General features: G+C 39.7%; 1 protein-coding gene across 3 annotated transcripts in view; it reads left to right on the top strand.

The window, feature by feature from the left end:
• LOC105469910 (protein phosphatase 2 regulatory subunit B''alpha) overlaps window positions 1-24,128 on the top strand; it is a 194,122-nt gene that overhangs the window by 133,762 nt on the left and 36,232 nt on the right. For all 3 annotated transcript variants that reach the window (XM_011721501.3, XM_071090952.1, XM_071090953.1), the window contains 3 exons: window positions 7,846-8,021; window positions 9,097-9,215; window positions 12,071-12,177. In XM_011721501.3, coding sequence (XP_011719803.3) covers window positions 7,846-8,021; window positions 9,097-9,215; window positions 12,071-12,177 — 402 coding nt within the window. The remainder of the gene's footprint in view (window positions 1-7,845; window positions 8,022-9,096; window positions 9,216-12,070; window positions 12,178-24,128) is intronic.

Below are 24,128 nucleotides of genomic sequence, written 5' to 3' on the forward strand. Positions count from 1 at the left end.
TTTAAAAAGAAAAGACTTAAAATACTACAAAGTATGTTCTGTAAACAAAATGGAATTAATGTAGAAATCAATACAAGAAAGACAACTGGAAAATCTCCACACACTTGGGTATTAAACAACACACTTCTAAATAATCAATGGATTAAAAAGGATGACTCAAGGGGCATTAGATATTCACGAAGTAATAAAGGAATGCTACAAATAACATATACACACACAAATGTGGTAACCTCAATGAAATGGACCAATTTCCTTTAAAGTCACAAATTAATAAAACTCACCTAAGAAGAAATACACAACCTGAATCGTCAGATGTCTATTAAAGAAAATTGAATTCACAGTTCAAAACCTCCTGAAAAAGAAATCTCCCAGCCCAGATAATTTAACTGTATTCTTATAGTCATTTGAAGAAGAAATAATACCAAATTCTGCACCACCTTTTCCAGAAAACAGAAAGGGGAGGAATAATTCCCAACTCATTTTATAAACAAAACCAGACAAACACATACAAGAAAATAGAACTACAGACATCCCTCTTGATATAGACCCAAAATCAGTAACAAAATACTAGTAAGTCAAGGCTTAGTTCCTCAAACTTTCAGTTCCCTCTTCCAGAATCTGCAGATGCCCCAAGGGAAAGGTGGTCCCAAATGCTAGGTGCCCGTCTCTGGATTTTCCTCTTCTAGATCTGGATACCATAATTCTTCACTGCCCTGTTAATTCTCCAGCATCTTTGAACCGTTTTTTTTTCTATGGCGGTGGGGGGGTCCCCTCAGTTTCCTCAGTGGAAGGCTTGATCCCACTTAGGTAATCATTAGCAGAAGTGGAGCTCTTCAGATCAGTTTTTCACATCATGAGACCCATAACTGGATTCTCACAGAATGTTACCAACAGAGGTTTCTTGAGTCAAAAGCTTTCTTAGACCTCCTTCTTTGGTGCTCCTTTTCTACCTTGCATGTTGCCTTCATCCTAACTAACAGCTCACATACTGAGATTCCATTCTTTGCCGGTGACTAGTATTTTATATGTAATGGCTTATTTAATCCTCATATCACTATGAGTTGTGGTATCAGTGGTCCCATTTTTCAGTTGATGAAACAGAAGTTCTAAGAGACTGTGCACCTAGTAAGTGTCCTAGCTTGGATTCAAACTCAGGTTTGTATCTCTCCCAAACCTGGACTCTTTACCACTGTAATATATGGCCTGTCATACAGATGCCATTCGTTTGCATGTCTACCTTCTTTCCAGCTAGGCTGTAGACTTCCTAAAAGAGAGTTCTTTTGGTGTCATGAAATTGCTTATTGCTTAAGAAAATCAATGTTAGGCCAATTATATAAGAAAGTAACTACTGATTTTGCCCATTGATACTTGTTTCCTTGGTTTCTAGTGGCACTTACTAGGTACCCTGTGTGTTATTCTCAGTGGTTCACGTTGCTTTACTAAAGCAGAGTGTGAGCAGAAAATAGTGCCCACCATTTTGACAAAAATATCTGTACAGTTGCTTCTCCAGTCACAGTAGGGTTACATCCTGGTAAACCCAGCATCACTTGAAAATATAAGTCAAAAATTATTTAATACACCTAACCTACTGAACATTATAGCTTAGTCTAGCCAGCCTTAAATGTGCTCAGAACACATCTTAGCCTACATTTGGGCAAAATCATCCAGCACAAAGCCTACTTTATAATAAAGTATTGAATATCATATAATTTATTGAATACTGAAAGTGAAAACAGAATGATTGTATTGGTACTTAAAGTGCGGTTTCTAATGAATGCATGTGGCTTTCACACCGTTGTAAAGTCAAAAAATTCTAAGTCAAACCATCATAAGTAGGGACTGTCTATAGAACAAAAATCAAACTCTTATTTAAGAAAATGGAATAGGCATCACTTTGCAGAAATCGGGTTTCTGGCTTATGAATTACATGGGTAGAAAAAATGAATTTTGTGAAAAAAGTAATACATTCACTAAGGTGTGATTAATCCTGTGTGAAACGCTGCATACGAAATTAGGATCTAGAGTCTTTCCTATGCCTGGTAACAGAGGTAGATATGGAAAGTATCTGGGTAGATTGTTTTCTGTGGACAAACTCTTGCAAACCCCCTTTCAGTATGTCTTTTAGTCTGTCTGTCCTGGTTTTTATCATATTCTGCTTCTACCTTAGTCATCTGGCTAGGTATCATCTCCAGGAGTTATTTCATTCACCTTTGTTATGCCTAAGGGCTTTAGGCCAGTGCCTTTCACAGTATGTATATGTATACTGAATATGCAACAGAATATACATGTAGTTACTGCCTAAGCAATAATGGAATTTCCAATAACTTTCTTCTTGAATAGCATACAGGAATTTATATTAGGGGCAAGAATTCACTGGCTCAGCACTTAATTTCATTCAGTCCAAGGAAAGGACAAGAAGTAATCTTAGCTCATGTCTGTATTCCCATCTACTTGGGAGGCTGAGGCACAAGAATCACTTGAACCCAGGGTTTGCGGAGGAGGTGAGGAAGGTTGCAGTGAGCTGAGATCGTGCCACTGCACTCCAGCCTGGGCAACAGAGCGAGACTTTTGTCTCACAAAAAATTTTTAAAATGTAATTTTGTTTATGTCTACAATTTTAGAAATATAATTTGTCATTAATATCATTATGCTTTGAAAAAACAAATATTGGTGGTAAATATAGCAAAAATTTAACACCAGTGCTCTCTGGTCAGTTATTCCTTCTGTGTTTTCTGTTTTCTAATTTTTCTACAATAAATAATCAACACTTTCAGGCTCTGAGAAGATCAGTTACCTTTGGTAAGAAAAAAAAAAAAAAAAAACAGAAAATCTGCATTGAAAGAAACTTTAGAGAGTATCCAGTACTTTCAGTAAGAAAATACCCTCTGACCATGTCCTGCATGTATTATCCATCCAGCCCCTGCTGCTAAACTTTTCAGGGACAGGTAACCATCCACTGAGGCAGCCTGTTCATTTTTTCTCTTTCGTTCATTGATCCTTATGCTCTCCAATATTCAGAGAATTATATCTGATTAATCTACCACATCTTTCAGATATTTAAAAGCAGTTATGTGCCTTTGGCAAATATTCAGGCAGTATATCTATCTTTGCATTCTAGCTTTCTTTCTCTCTTATGGTTATTAGCAAAGAACTGAAGGGTATGCTTAAGCTTTATTTATTGTAAAGAGAAGATTGTCTTAGTTCTTAATTGAAAATGCAAGTAACTAAAGTATTTCAGTTTCTATTTCACAGTAAAATAAGTTGCCTTTCACTTCAGTCCTGTTACATCCTTGGTCAAAATCAAGATTTACTTTATTCCCTTTTGCCTGATTTTGGTTCTCTTAAGTAATGAGGAATTTCAAGACACCAAGAGATCTTAGAGGCCAGTCAGAGGACAGTCCCCTGTCCCTTTTGTACTAAAACCATTATTACTTTTAAAAAAAAAAAAAAAAAGGCTGGGCACAGAGGCTCACTCACACCTGGAATCCCAGCACTTTGGGAGGCCAAGGTGGGCAGATCACACAGTTGGGACATCAAGACCATCCTGGCTAACACGGTGAAACCCCATCTCTACTAAAAAATAGAAAAAATTAGCCGGGCATGGTGGTGGGCACCTGTAGTCCCAGCTACTCGGGAGGCTGAGGCAAGAGAATGGCATGAACCCAGGAGGCGGAGCTTGCAGTGACACAACAGTGTAACCACCAGATATTATTACATGTATCGCAGCCCTCTGCTTATGAGATGTAACTCTTCAAGGCTTTCCCCACAATCAGGAATAGTTTCACAGTGGGACAACATTCTGCCCCTTTTACATTCTAAGAGTAGATATGATATGACTGAACCTCACCATAGCCATCCTATTACCTCACATTCATTAGGTTCAATGAATGTCCCCTTTGTTCTTTAATAACAATGTTAAACATCAAGTTGGTATGATTTTTAAAATATATTTCTCAAAAAGACTTTGCCCAATCTGGGCAACGTAGGAAAACCCGATCTCTGCAAAAAGTTTTTAAAAAATTAGCCAGGTGTGGTGGCACATGCTTCTTGTCCCAGCTACTCTGAGGCTGAGGCATGAGTCTCACTTGAGCCCAAGATGTTGAGGCTGCAGTGAGCCATGATTGCAGTACTGCACTCCAGCCTGGGTAACAGAATGAGAGCCTATCTCAAAAACAAAAAGTAAAAAACGTTTTCAAGTATTACATGTTCAGTTTTTTGCAATAATGTAAACTATATCTTTCTCAAAGGTACACACAGGTCTTAATGTGACTTACTTGAAAACAGTCAACAGTTACAACTTAGTTATTTTCACTTTTCTCTCCCCAAAGGAGATTTTGTTTAACCATTACAGGTGTGGTTCTTAATATGGTTTCAGGCCTACAAGTGGGAATTTGAACAGCGGTCTCCTAGAATCTTCTCTTGAAAAGTTTTACTTTGCCATGAATTTGTGGTTCTTCAGAAAAATATTGTTCCCTATTACCAATTAATGTTGTTGGCTTCATAAAGGAAATAAGAGATAATAGCAAAGTGTTGGAAACTGGAAAGCAAATAAACATAGCAGACTGTCTGAATCCTAAGCCAGAGGGAAAAACCAAGAAGCAACCAGATATACCCAGCAAAACTTGCAGACATTCAGGATTTGGAGATGCTAGGAACCTTGGAAGTGGGGATGGGGTAAAGGTAAGCCAAAAACAGGAGAGTTTATAGAAAGTTTGTTTAAATGAACAGTTGATCTTCAAGCCATGTCCTCTACCCTAGCATAAAACTGGTGCTTTATTCCCTGAAGAGCACAAAACAGAAGGGCGTCCGGACTGGGGAGCATTGGGCACAGTTGAGATGTGAATGCGATCTTGAAAACAGATCAAATGAGTGTATGCAAACTGAATGCTGAGATGCCCAGTCTTCATTCCTCACTCAGCTAACAGAATGCTGCCTACCTGCCCTGAACCTCCAAGCAGGAAACTGAAATGCTTTTCTGGGGAACTGACCTGCCTGAGAATAAAGACCTGAAGATTCGACACTGGGTCATCCCCAAGGAAAAAACCCAGCCCATTCATTTTACAGTAAAGCCCAGAGTCAACAAACCCACAGATCAGAACCTCCGATCAGCTTTTTAGCACCTACTCTCAAATATGAGCAGAGAACAGAGGATCACTAGATACCTGAGTAAAGCCTCTTACACAAAAGATACAGGCCAGACAAATAGTGGGGGAAAGATAGCTTGGATGAAACAGAGACTTTCAGAGAAAATAAAACTTTAACAACAAGAAAAAAAAAACAGTGATTATATCCTCAGAGAGATATGAGAAGAAATTACAATCACAGGACATGAACAGAATGATACATTTTATGAAAGGAACATTCAGGAAACCGAAAAGCTCTGAGCAGTCAAAACTACAATAGCAGAAATAAAAAGACAATGTTTAGAAGATAAAGCTGTGTAACCCTCCCAGAAAGAAACCCCCTCCCTCAAAAAAGATGAAGCAATAGGAAATAGAGACAAGATACAAAAATTGGAGAACCCGGTCAAAAAATTTTTAATAGAACTGGAAATTGAAATGTGGTACAGGCCTCATAAATAATTTTAAAATTTAGCCACAATGGAAAAATTTAAAAATAGGTAAAATTAAATTTGTTGTATATCTATTTTGTATTTGTACTGAGAAAACATCTCAAATTTGATTAGCCACATTCAGATGCTCAAAAGGCCACATTTGGCTAGTAGCTATACCATACTGGGCTATGTAGATCTCAATAACTGTTCTTAAGAAAAAAAAAAAAAAAAGAAGGAGGGAAAGGGCAGGGAAGAGAGATACAAACATTTTCAAGGTCTGAAGGATTCAGTTTCCAAACTGAATAGGCTCTCAGAAAAGTCCAGCCAAATAGATGAGTTAGATCTCAACCAAGGCCATCATGATATTTCAAACTACTAAGGACTCAGAGAAACCTCTGCAGGCTTCTAAGGAAAAAAACAAAATGAGTTACAGTCAAAGGAATAGATACCAATAAAGCTTTAGACTTCTTATCAATACTGGATAGACAATGGATCAATACTTTTTAAAGTATGAAGGAAAAGGCCAGGCACAGTAGCTTGCACCTAAAATTCCAGCACTTTGGGAGGTCAAGACAGGAGGATCCCTTGAGGCCAGGAGTTCGAGACCAGTGTGGGCAATATAGTGAGACCCTGACTCTACAAAAAAAAAAAAAAAAAACACTTTATTATTAGCCAGGCTGGATGCCGTGGCTCATACCTGTAATCCCAGCACTTCGGGAGGCCTAGGCGGGCAGATCACCTGAGGTCAGAAATTCGAGACCAGTCTGGTCAATATGGTGAAACCCCGTCTCTCCTTAAAAAAAATTAGTTGGACGTGGCGGCAGGCACCGGTCATCCCAGCCACTTTGGAAGCTGAGGCAGGAGAATTACTTGAACCCGGGAGGCAGAGTTTGCAGTGCCGAGATCGGACCACTGCACTCCAGCCTGGGCAATAGAGTGATAGAGTAAGATGCCATCTGAAAAAAAAATAAAAATTTAGCCAGGCATCGTGGTGTGCACCTGTAGTTCCAGCTACTTGGGAAGATTGCTTGAGGCCAGGAGTTCAAGGCTGCAATGAGCCATGTCGTGCCTCTACTCCAGTCTGGGCAGCAGAGTGAGACCCCATCTCTAAAGTTTAAAAAAAAAAAATCTGAAGGCAAAACACCGCAAAGCTCTAATTCTATAACTAGCCAAAATACCAACCATATTAAAGGGTAGAGGCATTTTCAAAGATCCAAGATCTCAAAAAATATACCTGCCATGCTCCTTCATTCAGGAAGCTGCTAGAGAATGCGCAGAGTAACAAAATAATGAAGAAACAAAATAAGGAATGAGGAAAGTGCGAGAAACAAGAAATAGGAGAAAGGCAAAAGGAATCCCTGGATGAAACTGAGCGAGGCCTAGCGACCAAGCAGCCCAGATTAGAGTAGGTCAGAAGGAACCAAGGAAGACTTCATCAAGAACATGCCATTGACAGAGTACCTCATGGGACTGAGTGTGGATTTAGACAACTGACAGAGATTTGGGGTTGAATTAGTTGCAAGTACACAGAAAACTAAGCAAATAAGAGATTAAAGAAAAATATAAAATTATAAATTCTGAATGTTGAGCAAGTTAACTGTATTAAGAGGATGAGAAGGACATGTAGATAAAGTGGTGACAAATTATAAAAGAACTAAAGTTCAACTTTCACAGTGTGAAATCAATACTTTTTGTTTGGTTGGTTGGTTGGTTTTTTTTCTTGAGGCGGGCATCTCATTCTTTCACCCAGGCTGGAGTGCAGTGGTGGAATCTTGGCTCGCTGCACCCTCGACCTCCCAGGCTCAAACAATCCTCCCACCTCAGCCTCCCAAGTAGCTGGCACTACAGGCATGCATCACCATGCCCAGCTAGTTTTTTGTATTTTTAGTAGAGATGGGGTTTCACCATGTTGGCCAGGCTGATCTCGAACTCCTGACCTCAAGTGATCTGCCCGCCTCGGTCTCCCAAAGTGCTGGAATTACAGGCATGAGCCACCGCGCCCAGCCTCTAATAATAGTTCTGAAAAGAAATACAAGAAAGGAGCAATATAGGCATGTTATCTGAAAATAGGAAGGTAAAAAGCAAAATAATCAGGGTTGAACATGGTTGGTTCTGGGTGGAAAAATAAAGGGAAGAAGGGGTCTGCCATTTTCTCTAGCAAACTTTGTAAAACTATATCTAAGCCTGAAGTGTATGTAATATGTAACTTTTATTTTAAAAGAAACATACTAAATCTGGATAAATGAAAGGTATTTACCAGGCCCATAATAATGATTGTCCTTATCGCCTAGCATTGAGTATTGGTTCCGCTGCATGGATGTGGATGGAGATGGTATACTCTCCATGTATGAGCTGGAGTACTTCTATGAGGAGCAGTGTGAGCGGATGGAAGCCATGGGAATTGAGCCCTTGCCATTCCATGATTTACTGTGCCAGATGCTTGACCTAGTGAAGCCAGCCGTTGATGGTGAGACCAAGCAATGGGACATGCACTGTTCACCTGTGTATCAGAGGGGGGCACAGAATCCTAGATTGTCCTAAATTGCTTAACATTTCAGAGTCTTGATAGAAGACTTCCCAGTACAGAAGTGTTTAAAGTTCCTCTTTGACTCTTAGTGTAGCAACTTTTTTTTTTTTTTTTTTTTTTGAGATGCAGTCTCGCTTTGTCTGCCAGGCTGGAGTACAATAGCGTAGTCTTGGCTCACTGCAACCTCCACCTCCTGGATTCAAGTGATCCTCCTGCCTCAGCCTCCCAAGTAGCTGGGATTATAGGCGACCACCACCACGCCCAGCTATTTTTGTATTTTTAGTAGAGTTGGGGTTACACCATGTTGGCCAGGCTGGTCTCAAACTCCTGACCTCAGGTGATCCACCCACCTTGGTCTCCCAAAGTGCTGGGGTTATAGGCGTGAGCCACCATGCCCAGTCTTGGTGTAGCAATTGATGGCAAGTCTACTATTTAAGAAACAGGATTTTACACCAGGCACAGTGGTGTGTGCCTATAGTCCCAGCTACTAAGGAGGCTGAGGTGGGAGTATTGCATTATGATTGTTCCTGTGAGTAACCATTGCATTCCAGCCTGGGCAACACAGCAAGACCCTATCTCTTTTTTAAAAAGAAAATGAAAGTAGGGTTTGGGGGATGAAAGAAGATTTTTCCTTAGACACAGAAAGCACATGAGGAGAGATGGGGAAGGACTGCTTGATGGGCACAGAGTTTCCTTTTGGGGTGATATTATTACAGAACTAGATAGTGGTAATGGTGGTGCAACATTGTGAGTGTACTTACAGCCACTGAATTGTGCACTTTAAAGTTGTTTAAATGGTGAACTTTGTTAGTGAATTTTACCTCAATTTAAAAAAAGAAATGGGTTTGAGAAATTGATACTCTTGAAAAAAGAAATGGGATTTAAATTTTTTTATTCTGAAAATAGGACTTTTATAATAAACATATACCTATACTTTTAGATGTCAGTGAAAGTTTTTTTCTCTTGCCAACACAGGTCTTCATGAAATTTACCAGATTTGTTTATTTTTATGTAGGCAAAATAACTCTAAGAGATCTGAAGAGGTGCAGAATGGCTCACATCTTCTACGACACTTTCTTTAATCTAGAGAAATACTTAGACCATGAACAGAGAGATCCCTTTGCGGTCCAGAAGGTACCAGTATAATTTTAACTTTTATTTGAGGGCTGCAGTATCAGGGGCTGTGTGTGCTACATATTAAAATGGTCTCTGCATGCTGGAATTTCAGTAAAGAGGTAATAATTTATAACATTTCATTAAAGAGTAAAAAGAGACAATAAAGGACCTGTAGAGCACATGTCCACAGGTGATCGTCAGGTCTAGGTAACCTGCATCTGCATAAGCACTTTCCACTGAGCAGACTCTACAGCTCATCTACTGATACACACACTGGAAACTAGTTACAAAAGAGTAGTTTTGAAAAAAAAAAATTTTCCTTCTAACTTTTAAAAATGTATCAATAGGCACATCTGTATTAGAAACTATATTGGCCTCGATTCAGGTGTACCATTCATTTCCAGGATTCCATGGTAATTAGCTTTCCCCATCATGGTGAAAACTGGAATTCTCCATGATAGAAAACCTTCAAATAATATAACGCTTTTTCACGTGTTAATGATTGCTATACATGGCTATCAGTTTTGAATGCATTCTACATCTGAATAAAGATGAATACCCTTCCCCAGACACAGAAACCTGTGAACCCTCAGAAAACCCTATACATACTGTCCATGTTAAAAATAAAAACAATGTCACCCCTTGTTCTTACCATTCCTCTAAGAAGTAAAAATGATGTTAAGAACAGACTGTTGCAGTTGTGTAACAATAAACTATAAGAAGCTTTTGCAGTGTTTTTTCGTCTACATGTTCCGTAACTGTTTGAGTTATGGAATAGTAATAAGAATATGATCACCTTCTAAATAAGATAAATAAGAATTTATCGCCTTCCAGAAAGAAATATTCTGCAGCTGATCTCAGCATATCAAGTTGCGTTATCGCTGGTTTAAAGTCTGTTATATTTCATTGAATTTAACATGCTCCATAATTTTATATTTGTTTCTCTTTTTGTGTGTGTGTGTGTGTGTGCACGCGTGTGTGTGTGAGACAGAGTTTCACTCTTGTTGCCCAGGCTGGAGTGCAATGGTGTGATGTCAGCTCACCACAGCCTCCGCCTCCCAGATTCAAGTGATTCTCCTGCCTCAATCTCCCGAGTACTGGGATTACAGGCATGCACCACCACACCCAGCTGATTTTGAATCTTTAATAGAGACAATATTTCTCCATATTGGTCAGGCTGGTCTCAATCTCCCCACCTTGGGTGATCTGCACACCTCAGCCTCCCAAAGTGCTGGGATTACAGGCGTGAGCCACTGCGCCCGGCCTATTTTATATTTCTCTAAGCAAAAACAAAACCCCAGACATTGCCAGTTGTAAGCCTATAATGCATTGCAATTTCATAAATGTTAGAAAGGTAGAGATGGGTCTTAAAATGAATTAAATATAGTAATTAATAGTGGTCATTGTTTAGGAACTTAACATTATTCTTGGCATAACTAACTGTAGACCCAAGGGCAATACTGACTCATGTTCAGCTTGGAAAGACATTTTATCTGAAACATAAAATTTCAAGAAAATTGACAAAAGTCTGTGGTCTTTTCCCTCTTTACTTATTTTCTGTGTGTTACCATTTTTACTCTAAAAATTTTACCTTTAAATTTTACTTTTCTTTATAAATGGTATAATTATTGATGTTTGTTCTGATCTACAAAGAACATTATCAGTCAGGAAGTGCTTAATAAATTCTGGGCACTGCGTTGAAGAGATACTGGATATTTGGAGATGGCAGAGATACAAGAACAAAAGGTGTCAACCAAAGTATCTGCATTAGAAAAAAGGAAGTGATACGGAGAAAAGGACTGTTTCCAGGAAGATATCACAGACAACATGGTATCTGAGTTGGCTTCTAAAGAACAAAAATTTGCCAGCGAATGCGGGCTTGGGGAAGGTACATTTCAGGCGGGCCTGTGGCAAAACACGTCACTCCAGGTGACTGCTGTGCAAAGTGCCAGAGGAGAGGGGACCAGAGAAATGTCTCTGATTACAAGGCTAAAGAATCTAGACTTACCAGGTGCTATGGCTTGTGCTTGTAATCCCAGCTACTTAGGAAGCTAAGACAGGAGGATCACTTGAGGCCAGGGGTTCAAGACCAACCTGGGCAACATAGTGAGACCCTGTGTCTACAAAAAAACTTTAAAATTAGCAGGGCATGGTGACATGCCTGCAGTCTCAGCTACTTAGTAGGTGGAATGCCTGTAGTCTCAGCTACTCAGTAGGCTGAGGTAGGAAAATCACTTGAGCCCAGATTTTGAGGCTGGCAGTAAGCTATTATTGTACCACTGCACTCCAGACTGGGCAACACAGTGGGACCCTGTCTCTTTTAAAAAAAAGAGTTGGAATCAGTCAGGCACGGTGGCTTCTGCCTGTAATCCCAGCACTTTGGGAGGCTGAGGCAGACAGATCGCCTGAGGTCAGGAGTTCGAGACCAGCCTGGCCAACATGGCGAAACCCTGTCTCTACAAAATACAAAAATTAGCTGGACGTGGTGGCACTTGCCTGTAGTCCCAGCTACTCGGGAGGCTGAGGCCGATCGCCAGACATTGCTTGAACCCAGGAGGCAGAGGCTGCAGTGAGCTGAGATCGTGCCACTATACTTCAGCCTAGGTGACAGAATGAGACTCCATCTCAAAAAAAAAAGAAAAAGAAAAAAATGGAATCTATACCTAAAAAATCTAGCTTCTAAACAGTTAAATTTTCCCTTTTGAGGTGTAGAAAATTACCGTAGGAGTGTTACCTTAGCACCTCTTTTAAACCCATTGAAATGAAACATTTCAGTTAGGATTTTTTCACAGTATACATTTGTGTGATGATCTATCTCCAATTCTTTGTCTTTGATTATTTTTGTTTCTTGTGGCTGTCTTCTTTCCAATCAGGATGTTGAGAACGATGGGCCTGAGCCCTCAGACTGGGACCGGTTTGCCGCTGAGGAGTATGAGACTCTTGTTGCAGAGGAATCTGCCCAAGCACAATTCCAGGAAGGGTGAGTGAGTTTCCTATGTCTTGTAGAACTTTTTAACAGGAATGCGCATGTCCAGAATATTCAGACCCCCTTACAAAATCCTTTTCTATTTTTTCCATTTTTGAATAGCATAAAAATGTGATTTAACCAACTTTAGTTAAATGATTACCTTTTCCAGCAATCTTCACTCATTTCCTGATAGTCTTCTCATGTCCATTTCCTTTAACAAGTCTCATCTTTCACTGGAAATCAAGATCACTGAACAATCAAACTACTATTTTGCTGATATTGATAAACCCTGTACATAAAGGAGGAGGCTAAAAGAACTAAAGCTGTGGCCAGGCACGGTGGCTCACACCTGTAATCCCAGCACTTTGGGAGGCCAAGGCGGGCGGATAACCAGAGGTCGGGAGTTTGAAACCAGCCTGACCAACATGGAGAAACCCTGTCTCTACTAAAAATACAAAATATTAGCCAGGTGTGGTGGCGCAAGCCTGTAATCCCAGCTACTTGGAAGGCTGAGGCAGGAGAATTGCTTTTACCTGGGAGGCAGAGGTTGCAGTGAGCCGAGATCGCGCCATTGCACTCCAGCTTGGGCAACGAGCAAAAATCTGTCTCAAAAAAAAAAAAAAAAACACACTAAACTAAAGCTCCTTCAGTAATAAAGATGATTATGTTTAGAACAAATTATTATACATGGTTTTGTGCAGGAAGTAACTTCTACATGTATTTCTACTAGTCAGAGCATAATTCCATAAAGGGACCATGTTAAGAAATTTAATTATCCAAGAATTTGACTCCTTGGATCATTTCAGCAACTTTATAATTTGCTGTTTTTTTCCATCATCTTCTAGTAACTCCTTCTGTAATTCTTCTAATTCTTTCTTATTAACTCATAGCTTCTGTAAAGGCCTCAATCTTTCTCATTAATGTAGTATACTGTTTGAACAGGCACTATTCATATGATATAATATTCAAAGAAACAAAAGAAATAGTAAGAAGTTTCCTCCTACCCAGTTCTCCTCCCCAGAAGCTACAAGTGTCATCATGTTCTTGCTTACCCTTCCAAAGAGCCTCTCTCTCCATCTATCTAAGTATATATAGAAAGAAAGATAGATGAATTCTTTTTTTCTTTTTTTTTTTTTTTTTTGAGACAGTGTCTCAAATATGGTCTCTGATGTGGTCCATTCAGGTCAGCCTCCTGAGGCATAGAGATCAGGGAAGAGCAGGTTTAGAGGGATAAACAGAAACTATCCAGCCCCATAGATAAAGTCAAATAGTCCTCAATATAGATTGTACCAACTTATACCTCTACCATTAAATATTAGCTTTTTTGAGGGTGCTGAACCAAGCCATCACCAAAGCACTTTCTTTCATTGAGAGATTTCTTTAACCTGCTTAGCCACAAAACTAGGATTTCATTTTTATGGCGATGACCTGGAAACCCTTAAAATCATTCATTGTGCTCTCAGTATCTTAAGCCTCACTGCATGAGAATATAGAGAAATGGATTCACAAGCATGATTTAAAGGTTTTTTTGGCATTGAGCTTCCATACTAGGAATTACGGTTAGCGTACCAGTTTTAAGAGGCAACATTGCTGCAGTTAAGAATATGTGTGGATTGGGCCGGGCGCGGTGGCTCACGCCTGTAATCCCAGCACTTTGGGAGGCCGAGACGGGTGGATCACGAGGTCAGGAGATTGAGACCATCCTGACTAACACGGTGAAACCCCGTCTCTACTAAAAAAATACAAAAATTAGCCGGGCGCAGTGGCGGGCGCCTGTAGTCCCAGCTACACGGGAGGCTGAGGCAGGAGAATGGCGTGAACCCGGGAGGCGGAGCTTGCAGTGAGTGGAGATCGCGCTACCGCACTCCAGCCTGGGCGACAGAGCCAGACTCCGTCTCAAAAAAAAAAAAAAAAAAAAAAGAATTGTGTGGATTGGACAGGCGCAGTCACTCATGCCTGTAATCCTAGCACTTTCGGAGACTGAGGCAAAGAGGTCGCTTGAGCCTAGGAGTTTGAGACCAGCCTGGGCAATGTGGTGAAACCCCATCTCTACAAAAAATACAAAAATTAGCCTGGTGTAGTGGTGTGTGCCTGTAGTCCCAGCTACTCAGGAGGCTGAGGTGGGAGGATCACTTGAGCATGGGAGGCAGAGGCTGCAGTGAGCTGAGATTGCACAACTGTACTCCAGCCTGACAGACAGAGCTAGACCCTGACACACACACACACACACACACACACCCCAAGTGTGGATGTTTAGAATAGTGAAAATTTGGAGGCCATCTAGATATCTAATGGGAAGATTAATAAAATTATACTGCATGTACCCTGTACAGTTCTATTAAGCATTAAAATCATTTTGTGGATGTGTACTTCTGGACTTTAATTAGGAAAAACTGGAGGTGAGGAAGAAGACTGTGAAAGATCAAGTAAAATGTAATAGAAAAGAACAAAAAAAGTATCCAAAAGAAAATTAGGTATATGTAAGGAGAGCAAATGGGATCTTATTTATGTATTTTAGACAAAAGAATATATAAAATAGCAAAATATATTAAAAGACAATAGAAAAGCTTTTTTGAAATAAAAGAAAACCTGAATAGGAAAGGTCAGAAATCACGCCTTGTCCAGGAAATACTGATAATGAATAGTGATTGACCCCAGATTTGCATTGTGAATTTACTAGAACTCAAGGATGAATAAAGGTATATCATTGAGTTTTTTTTTTTTTTCCAATTTTAAAAATTCAAGTCACCAGACAACTGGTTAAAAAAAAAAAAAAAATCAGCATGCCTCCGTAAAATTGAATACTGAAAGACCATGAAACAGTGTTTGCAACTTCCTCACAGAAAGAAACTCTATATCCAAGAATTTTATACCAAGCCAAGATGGTATTCAAGCATAAAGACACAGATAGATATTGTCAAACATATGAGAACTAGAGATTATATAATACCCAGGAGCTCTTCCTTAAAAAGTACATAATCTTAAAACCAAGAGACAAGCCAAAATAAAAGGCTCAGAAATGAGCAGCCATGGTAGAAAAGAAATAATAGTGAGCATTCAATCCATTTAAATGTAGAAATGAGGCTAAACAACTAAGGACATTAAAAGAGAGCAGAACATAATATTCCATAAAAAAAAAAAAGTGTAACTGAAGATGTAAAAAGGAGGAAGTAAATATATGTGTAAGTTTCATTAGCAGGGTCTCAACAGATGCTCTCAAAAGCTGATAAGTTGGGGGTTTAAGAAAATTAAAATAAACTGTTACAAAACTAAAGCCAGACTAAACATTCTAATTAAATCAGAAAACATGTACACACAAAAGAAAAACACAGACCATGCAGCATAAACTAAAGATGCCAGAACTAATGCAAATATTTCTAGAACAGTGAATGTAAAAGGAATAAAGTCACTTACCAAAATAAAAAGATTCATTTATTGCATGACAACAACAAAGGTTGAATGTGAAAATAATTAAAACCCCCAAAAAACTATCTTGATAACATCAGATTTTTATTTCTTTTTATTTTTTTATTATACTTTAAGTTCTAGGGTACATGTGCACAATGTCAGGTTTGTTACATATGTATACATGTGCCATGTTGGTGTGCTGCACCCATTAACTCATCATTTACATTAGATATATCTCCTAATGCTATCCCTCCCCCGTCCCCCAATCCCACAACAGGCCCCAGTGTGTGATGTTCCCCTTCCTGTGTCCAAGTGTTCTCATTGTTCAATTCCAACCTATGAGTGAGAACAAGAGGTATTTGGTTTTCTGTTCTTGCAATATTTGCTGAGAATGATGGTTTCCAACTGCATCCATGTCCCTACAAAGGACATGAACTCATCCTGACTTTTTAATGATCACCATTCTAACTGGTGTGAGATGGTGTCTCATTGTGGTCTTGGTTTGCATTTCTCTGATGGCGAGTGGTGATGAGTATTTTTTCATGTGTCTGTTGGCTGTATGAATGTCTTCTTTTGAGAAGTGTCTGTTCATATCCTTTGCCCACTTTTTGATGGGGTTGTTAGTTTTTTTCTTGTAAATTTGATTGAGTTCTTTATAGGATCTGGATATTAGCCCTTTGTCAGATGAGTAGATTACAAAAATTTTCTCCCATTCTGTAGGTTGCCTGTTCACTCTGATGGTAGTTTCTTTTGCTGTGCAGAAGGTCTTTAGTTTAATTAGATCCCATTTGTCAATTTTGGCTTTTGTTGCCATTGCTTTTGGTGTTTTAGACATAAAGTCCTTGCCCATGCCTATGTCCTGAATGGAATTACCTAGGTTTTCTTCTAGGGTTTTTATGGTATTAGGTCTAACATTTAAGTCTCTAATCCATCTTTAATAAATTTTTGTATAAGGAGTAAGGAAAGGATCCAGTTTCAGCTTTCTACTTACGGCTAGCCAATAAATGATTGCTATTCTAACTAGTGTGAGATGGTATCTCATTGCAGTTTTGATTTGCATTTCTCTGCTGGCTAGTGATGATGAGCATTTTTTCATGTATCTCTTGGCTGCATACATGTCTTCTTTTGAGAAGTGTCTGTTCATATCCTTTGCCCACCTTTTGATGGGATTGTTTTTTTTTTTTTCTCGTAAATTTGTTTGAGTTCTTTGTAGTTTCTGGATATTAGCCCTTTGTCAGATGAGTAGGTTGCAAAAATTTTTCCCATTCTGTAGGTTGCCTGTTCACTCTGATGGTAGTTTCTTTTGCTGTGCAGAAGCTCTTTAGTTTAATTAGATCTCATTTGTCAATTTTGGCTTTTGTTGCCATTGCTGTTGGTGTTTTAGACATGAAGTCCTTGCCCATGCCTATGTCCTGAATGGTATTGCCTAGGTTTTCTTCTAGGGTTTTTATGGTTTTAGGTCTAACATTTAAGTCTCTAATCCATCTTGAATTAATTTTTGTATAAGGTGTAAGGAAGGGATCCAGTTTCAGCTTTCTACTTATGGCTAGCCAGTTTTCCCAACACCATTTATTAAATAGGGAATCCTTTCCTCATTTCTTGTTTTTGTCAGGTTTGTCAAAGATCAGATGGTTGTAGATGTGTGGTATTATTTCTGAGGGCTCTATTCTTTTCCAATGGTCTATATCTCTGTTTTGGTACCAGTACCATGCTGTTTTTGTTAGTGTAGTCTTGTAGTATAGTTTGAAGTCAGGTAGCCTGATGCCTCCAACTTTGTTCTTTTGGCTTAGGACTGTCTTAGCAATGCGGGCTCTTTTTTGATTCCATATGAACTTTAAAGTAGTTTTTTCCAATTCTGTAAAGAAAGTCATTGGTAGCTTAATGGAGATGGCATTGAATCTATAAATTACCTTGGGCAGTATGGCCATTTTCATGATATTGATTCTTCCTATCCATGAGCATGGAATGTTCTTCCATTTGTTTGTATCCTCTTTTATTTCACTGAGCAGTGGTTTGTAGTTCTCCTTGAACAGGTCCTTCACATCCCTTGTAAGTTGGATTCCTAGGTATTTTTTTCTCTTTGAAGCAATTGTGAATGGAAGTTCATTCATGATTTGGCTCTCTGTCTGTTATTGGCATATAAGAATGCTAGTGATTTTTGCACATTGGTTTGTATCCTGGGACTTTGCTGAAGTTGCTTATCAGCTTAAGGAGATTTTGGGCTGAGACGATGGGGTTTTCTAACTATACAATCATATCATCTGCAAACACGGATAATTTGACTTTCTCTTTTCCTAATTGAATACCCTTTATCTCTTTCTCTTGCCTGATTGCCCTGGCCAGAACTTCCAACACTGTGTTGAATAGGAGTGGTGAGAGAGGACATCCCTGTCTTGTGCCAGTTTTCAAGGGCAATGCTTCCAGTTTTTGCCCATTCAGTATGATATTGGCTGTGGGTGTGTCATAAATAGCTCTTATTATTTTGAGATATATTCCATCAATACTGAATTTATTGAGAGTTTTTAGCATGAAGGGCTATTGAATTTTGTCAAAGGCCTTTTCTACATCTATTGAGATAATCATGTGGTTTTTGTCTTTGGTTCTGTTTATATGCTGGATTATGTTTATTGATTTGCATATGTTGAACCAGACTTGCATCCCAGGGATGAAGCCCACTTGATCATGGTGGATAAGCTTTTTGACGTGCTGCTGGATTCGGTTTGTCAGTATTTTATTGAGGTTTTTTGCATCAATGTTCCTGAGGGATATTGGTCTAAAATTCTCTTTTTTTGTTGTGTCTTTGCCAGGCTTTGGTATCAGGATGATGTTGGCCTCATAAAATGAGTTAGGGAGGATTCCCTCTTTTTCTATTCATTGGAATAGTTTCAGAAGGAATGGTACCAGCTCCTCCTTGTACCTCTGGTAGAATTCGGCTTTGAATCCGTCTGGTCCTGGAGTTTTTTTAGTTGGTAGGCTATTAATTATTGCCTCAATTTCAGAGCCCGTTATTGGTCTATTCAGGGATTCAACTTCTCCCTAGTTTAGTCTTGGGAGAGTGTAAGTGTCCAGGAATTTATCAGTTTCTCCTAGATTTTCTAGTTTATTTGCGTAGAGGTGTTTATAATATTCTGTGATGGTAGTTTGTATTTCTGTGGGGTCGGTGGTGATATCCCCTTTATCATCATTTTTTATTGCATCTATTTGATTCTTCTCTCTTCTTTATTAGTCTTGCTAGCGGTCTATCAATTTTGTTGATCTTTTCAAAAAACCAGCTCCTGGATTCATTGATTTTTTTGAAGGGTTTTTTGTGTCTCTGTCTCCTTTAGTTCTGCTCTGATCTTAGTTATTTCTTGCCTTCTGCTAGCTTTTGAATGTGTTTGCTCTTGCCTCTCTAGTTCTTTAATTGTGATGTTAGGGTGTCAATTTTAGATCTTTCCTGCTTTCTCTTGTGGGCATGTAGTGCTATAAATTTCCCCCTAAACACTGTTTTAAATGTGTCCCAGAGATTCTGGTATGTTGTGTCTTTGTTCTCATTGGTTTCAAAGAACATCTTTATTTCTGCCTTCATTTCATTATGTACCCAGTAGTCATTCAGGAGCAGATTGTTCAGTTTCCATGTAGTTGAGCGGTTTTGATTGAGTTTCTTAATCCTGAGTTCTAGTTTGATTGCACTGTGGTCTGAGAGACAGTTTGTTATAATTTCTGTTCTTTCATATTTGCTGAGGAGTGCTTTACTTCCAACTATGTGGTCAATTTTGGAATAAGTGTGATGTGGTGCTGAGAAGAATGTATATTCTGTTGATTTGGGGTGGAGATTTCTGTAGATATCTATTAGGTCCGCTTGGTGCAGAGTTGAGTTCAATTCCTGGATATCCTTGTTAACTTTCTGTCTCGTTGATCTGTCTAGTGTTGACAGTACGGTGTTAAAATCTCCCGATATTATTTTTTGGGAGTCTAAGTCTCTTTGTAAGCCTCTAAGGACTTGCTTTATGAATCTGGGTGCTCCTGTATTGGGTGCATATATATTTAGGATAGTTAGCTCTTCTTGTTGAATTGATCCCTTTACCATTATGTAATGGCCTTCTTTGTCTCTTTCGATCTTTGTTGGTTTAAAGTCTGTTTTATCAGAGACTAGGATTGCAACCCCTGCCTTTTTTTGTTTTCCATTTGCTTTGTAGATCTTCCTCCATCCCTTTATTTTGGACCTATGTGTGTCTCTGCATGTGAGATGGGTCTCCTGAATACAGCAAACTGATGGGTCTTGACTCTTTATCCAATTTGCCAGTCTGTGTCTTTTAATTGGGGCATTTAGCCCATTTACATTTAAGGTTAATATTGTTATGTGTGAACTTAATCCTGTCATTATGATGTTAGCTGGTTATTTTGCTCGTTAGTTGATGCAGTTTCTTCCTAGCATCAATAGTCTTTACATTTTGGCATGTTTTTGCAGTGGCTGGTACCGGTTGTTCCTTTCCATGTTTAGTGCTTCCTTCAGGAGCTCTTGTAGGGTAGGCCTGGTGGTAACAAGATCTCTCAGCATTTGCTTGTCTGTAAAGGATTTTCTTTCTCCTTCACTTATGAAACTTAGTTTGACTGGATATGAAATTCTGGGTTGAAAATTCTTTAAGAATGTTGAATATTGGCCCCCACTCTCTTCTGGCTTATTGAGTTTCTGCCGAGAGATCCACTGTTTAATCTGATGGGCTTCCCCTTTGTGGGTAACCCGACCTTTCTCTCTGGCTGCCCTTAACATTTTTTCGCTCATTTCAGCTTTGGTGAATCTGACAATTATGTGTCTTGGAGTTGCTCTTCTCGAGAAGTGTCTTTGTGGCATTCTCTGTATTTCCTGAATTTGAATGTTGGCCTGCCTTGCTAGGTTGGGGAAGTTCTCCTGGATAATATCCTGCAGAGTGTTTTCCAACTTGGTTCCATTCTCCCCATCACTTTCAGGTACACCAATCAGACGTAGATTTGGTCTTTTCACATAGTCCCATATTTCTTGGAGGCTTTGTTCATTTCTTTCTACTCTTTTTTTTTTTTTTTTTTTTTTTTTGAGACGGAGTCTCGCTCTGTCACCCAGGCTGGAGTGCAGTGGCCGGATCTCAGCTCACTGCAAGCTCCGCCTCCCGGGTTCACGCCATTCTCCTGCCTCAGCCTCCCGAGTAGCTGGGACTATAGGCGCCCGCCACCTCGCCCGGCTAGTTTTTTTGTATTTTGTAGTAGAGATGGGGTTTCACCGTGTTAGCCAGGATGGTCTCGATCTCCTGACCTCGTGATCCGCCCGTCTCGGCCTCCCAAAGTGCTGGGATTACAGGCTTGAGCCACTGCGCCCGGCCCCTTTCTACTCTTTTTTATATAAACTTCTCTTCTCGCTTCATTTCATTCATTTGATCTTCAGTCACTGATACCCTTTCTTCCACTTGATCAAGTCAGTTACTGAAGCTTGTGCATTTGTCACATAATTCTCGTGTCATGGTTTTCATCTCTATCAGGTCGTTTAAGGACTTCTGTACATTGGTTATTCTAGTTAGCCATTTGTCAAATCTTTTTTCAAGGTGTTTAGTTTCTTTGCCTTGGGTTTGTAATTCCTCCTTTAGCTCGGAGAAGTTCGATTGTCTGAAGGCATCTTCTCTCAACTCGTCAAAGTTATTCTCTGTCCAGCTTTGTTCCATTGCTGGCGAGGAGCTGCATTCCTTTGGAGTGGGAGAGGCGCTCTGATTTTTAGAATTTCCAGCTTTTCTGCACTGCTTTTTCACCATCTTTGTGGTTTTATCTCCCTTTGGTCTTTGATGATGGTGACGTACAGATGGGGTTTTGGTGTGGGTGTCCTTTTTGTTTGTTATGTTTCCTTCTAACAGTAAGGACCCTCAGGTGCAGGTCTGTTGGAGTTTGCTCAAAGTCCACTCCAGACCCCGTTTGCCTGGATATCAGCAGTGGAGGCTGAAGAAGAGTGAATATTGCTGAACAGCAAACGTTGCTGTCTGATCATTCCTGTGGAAGCTTCATCTTAGAGGGTTACCCGGCCGTGTGAGGTGTCAGTCTGCCCCTAGTTGGGGATGTCTCCCAGTTAAGCTACTCGGGAGTCAGGGACCCACTTGAGCAGGCAGTCTGTCCGTTCTCAGATCCCAGACTCTGTGCTGGGAGAACCACTACTCTCTTCAAAGCTGTCAGACTGGGACATTTACATCTGCAGAGGTTTCTGCTGCCTTTTGTTTGGCTATGCCCTGTCTGCAGAAGTGGAGTCTACAGAGGCAGGCAAGCCTCCTTGAGCTGCAGTGGGCTCCCCCAAGTTCCAGCTTCCCAGCTGCTTCGTTTACCTACTTTGTTTACCTCAGCAATGGTGGGCGTCCCTCCCCCAGCCTTGCTGCTGCCTTGCAGTTAGATCTCAGACTGCTGTGCTAGCAATGAGGGAGGCTCCGTGGGCATGGGACCATCTGAGCCAGATGCTGGTATGCCGTTTGCTAAGACCCTTGGTAAAGCGCAGTATTAGTGGGGAGTGCCCGATTTCCCAAGTGTTGTGTGTCACAGTTTCCCTTGGCTAGGAAAGGGAATTCCCTTCCCCCTTGCACTTCCCAGGTGAGGCAGTGCCTCGCCCTGCTTCGGCTCTCGCTCGTTAGGCTGTACCCACTCTTCTGCACACACTGTCCGACACACCCCAGTGAGATGAACCCGGTATCTCAGTTGGAAATGCAGAAATCACCCGTCGTCTGTGTCACTCACGCTGGGAGCTGGAGGCTGGAGCTGTTCCTATTCAGCCATCTTGGTGCCACCCCCCCAACATCAGATTTTTAAAGCAAAAACAAAAGAGAAAAAATTGAAACCTATTACTTGAAGACACAGTAAAGTATTACCTTAAAACAGAGAAAAATATCTTTGTGGTTTATGTTCATAAACCATTTATAAAATACATATTAGACCACAAATAACACTTCAGTGGACTTCTAAAAACTAGCATTAATATAGTAATATAGACCAGCATTAGACTCAGCATCTGAGTTCAGCTGAAAGCATGCTATAGTTTTCAGTCTCAAACCACATAAAAGTAAGAAATACAGAACATCAGTTAAAGTAAGAAGAGAAACTTTCAGCGGGCCACTAGAAGGAGGAAAGCAGATGGGATCAGAATGAAGGAGCCGGCAGCTTAGAGTCTTCATAGTAGAACATATAAAACAATTAGACAGGTAATGGGAGTGGCACTTAATGTTCACCACCTGAATTTGACTGAAACCAATAGCAAGAAGACCAGAAGAAGATGCATCTAGCGAGGTCAACTCTTGTATATGCCACCCTACCCCTAAAGGAAAGACAAAAGCCCTGACTGTGGAGCTTGGAACAGAGAAAGCCCAGTCACTTAAATAGGTACACCTCAGCAACACATCCAAACCCATCTCATTCTGTCCCCTACTCTTATCCCTGTTCTCATTAAAAACCCCAGCGACCCCACTGCCCCTTCCTAAGCAGCCAGTGAGAACAGAGGCAGCAATCTGTTCTCAACTACTTAAAAGGTGCACAAATATCAAACAGTTAAGAAATATCAATGAAATACTCAACAGATGGAAGAACTTACACCTTTGGAAGGAGACACAATCAGAACAGGACATCAAAATGAACATATTTACTATTTTCAAAGGAGTAAGAGAATATCACACTCCTCAACCAATGGTAGAACGAGTTTCTTAGAAATGAAAGTTTTTTAAATTGGAAAAATGCAGCCATTGAACTGAATAATAGAATGGAAAAAACTGAAAAGTTTTTGATTTGGGATACTGGCATAAGAAATCCTCTTTGTAAGCAATAGAAATAACAGCTTAATAATTCCCAGAGTTTTAGCTGTTTAAGCACATAAAAAGATACATAGGAGAAGGAATCAGCAATTTTTTTCTAACCAGTTATAAATACTTCAGACTTTGTGGGTCTCTGCCACAATTAAGCAACCATTGATAATATGTAAGCAAGTGTATTTGGCTGTGTTCCAATAAAACTTTAATAATAGACACTGAGCTATTCATTTATTATCATTTTCATGTCACGATATTCTTTTGTTTTTCAAATTTAAAAATGTAAAACTATTTTTAGCTCACAGGCTATACCAAAGCAAATGGCAAGATAGGTTTGGCCCACAGACTGCAGTTGTCAACCTCTGTGCTAGAGTGAAATTTCAGAACACAAACGATAGGAAAGGTCTGAAGATCTACCAGAAAGAAAAAACTTTATCCATAAAGTGCACACAAAAAGAAATGGAACAAAATTATTCAAGTACTGCAAAGAAAATAACTATGAACCTAAAATTCTGTTCCTACTCAAATGTGAGGGACAAATACATTTTGAGACTTGTAAAAACAGGTACAAAAAGTATACCCACAGGCTATCTCTGAAACAAATATTAAATGATATTCTTCAGCAAGAAGGTAAATGGATCCTAGAGGAAACAGTGGGATGCAAGAAGCAACTGTGAGCAGTAAAAATTATTCTTAGGACTAAATAAGTATTGATCACAGATACATAAGAGAGAAAAAGGAATTGGAGTAATATACTATGATTGTTATCTGTATAAG

The sequence above is a fragment of the Macaca nemestrina genome, chromosome 2 (genome assembly GCF_043159975.1).
Source record: "Macaca nemestrina isolate mMacNem1 chromosome 2, mMacNem.hap1, whole genome shotgun sequence".
NCBI lineage: Eukaryota > Metazoa > Chordata > Mammalia > Primates > Cercopithecidae > Macaca > Macaca nemestrina.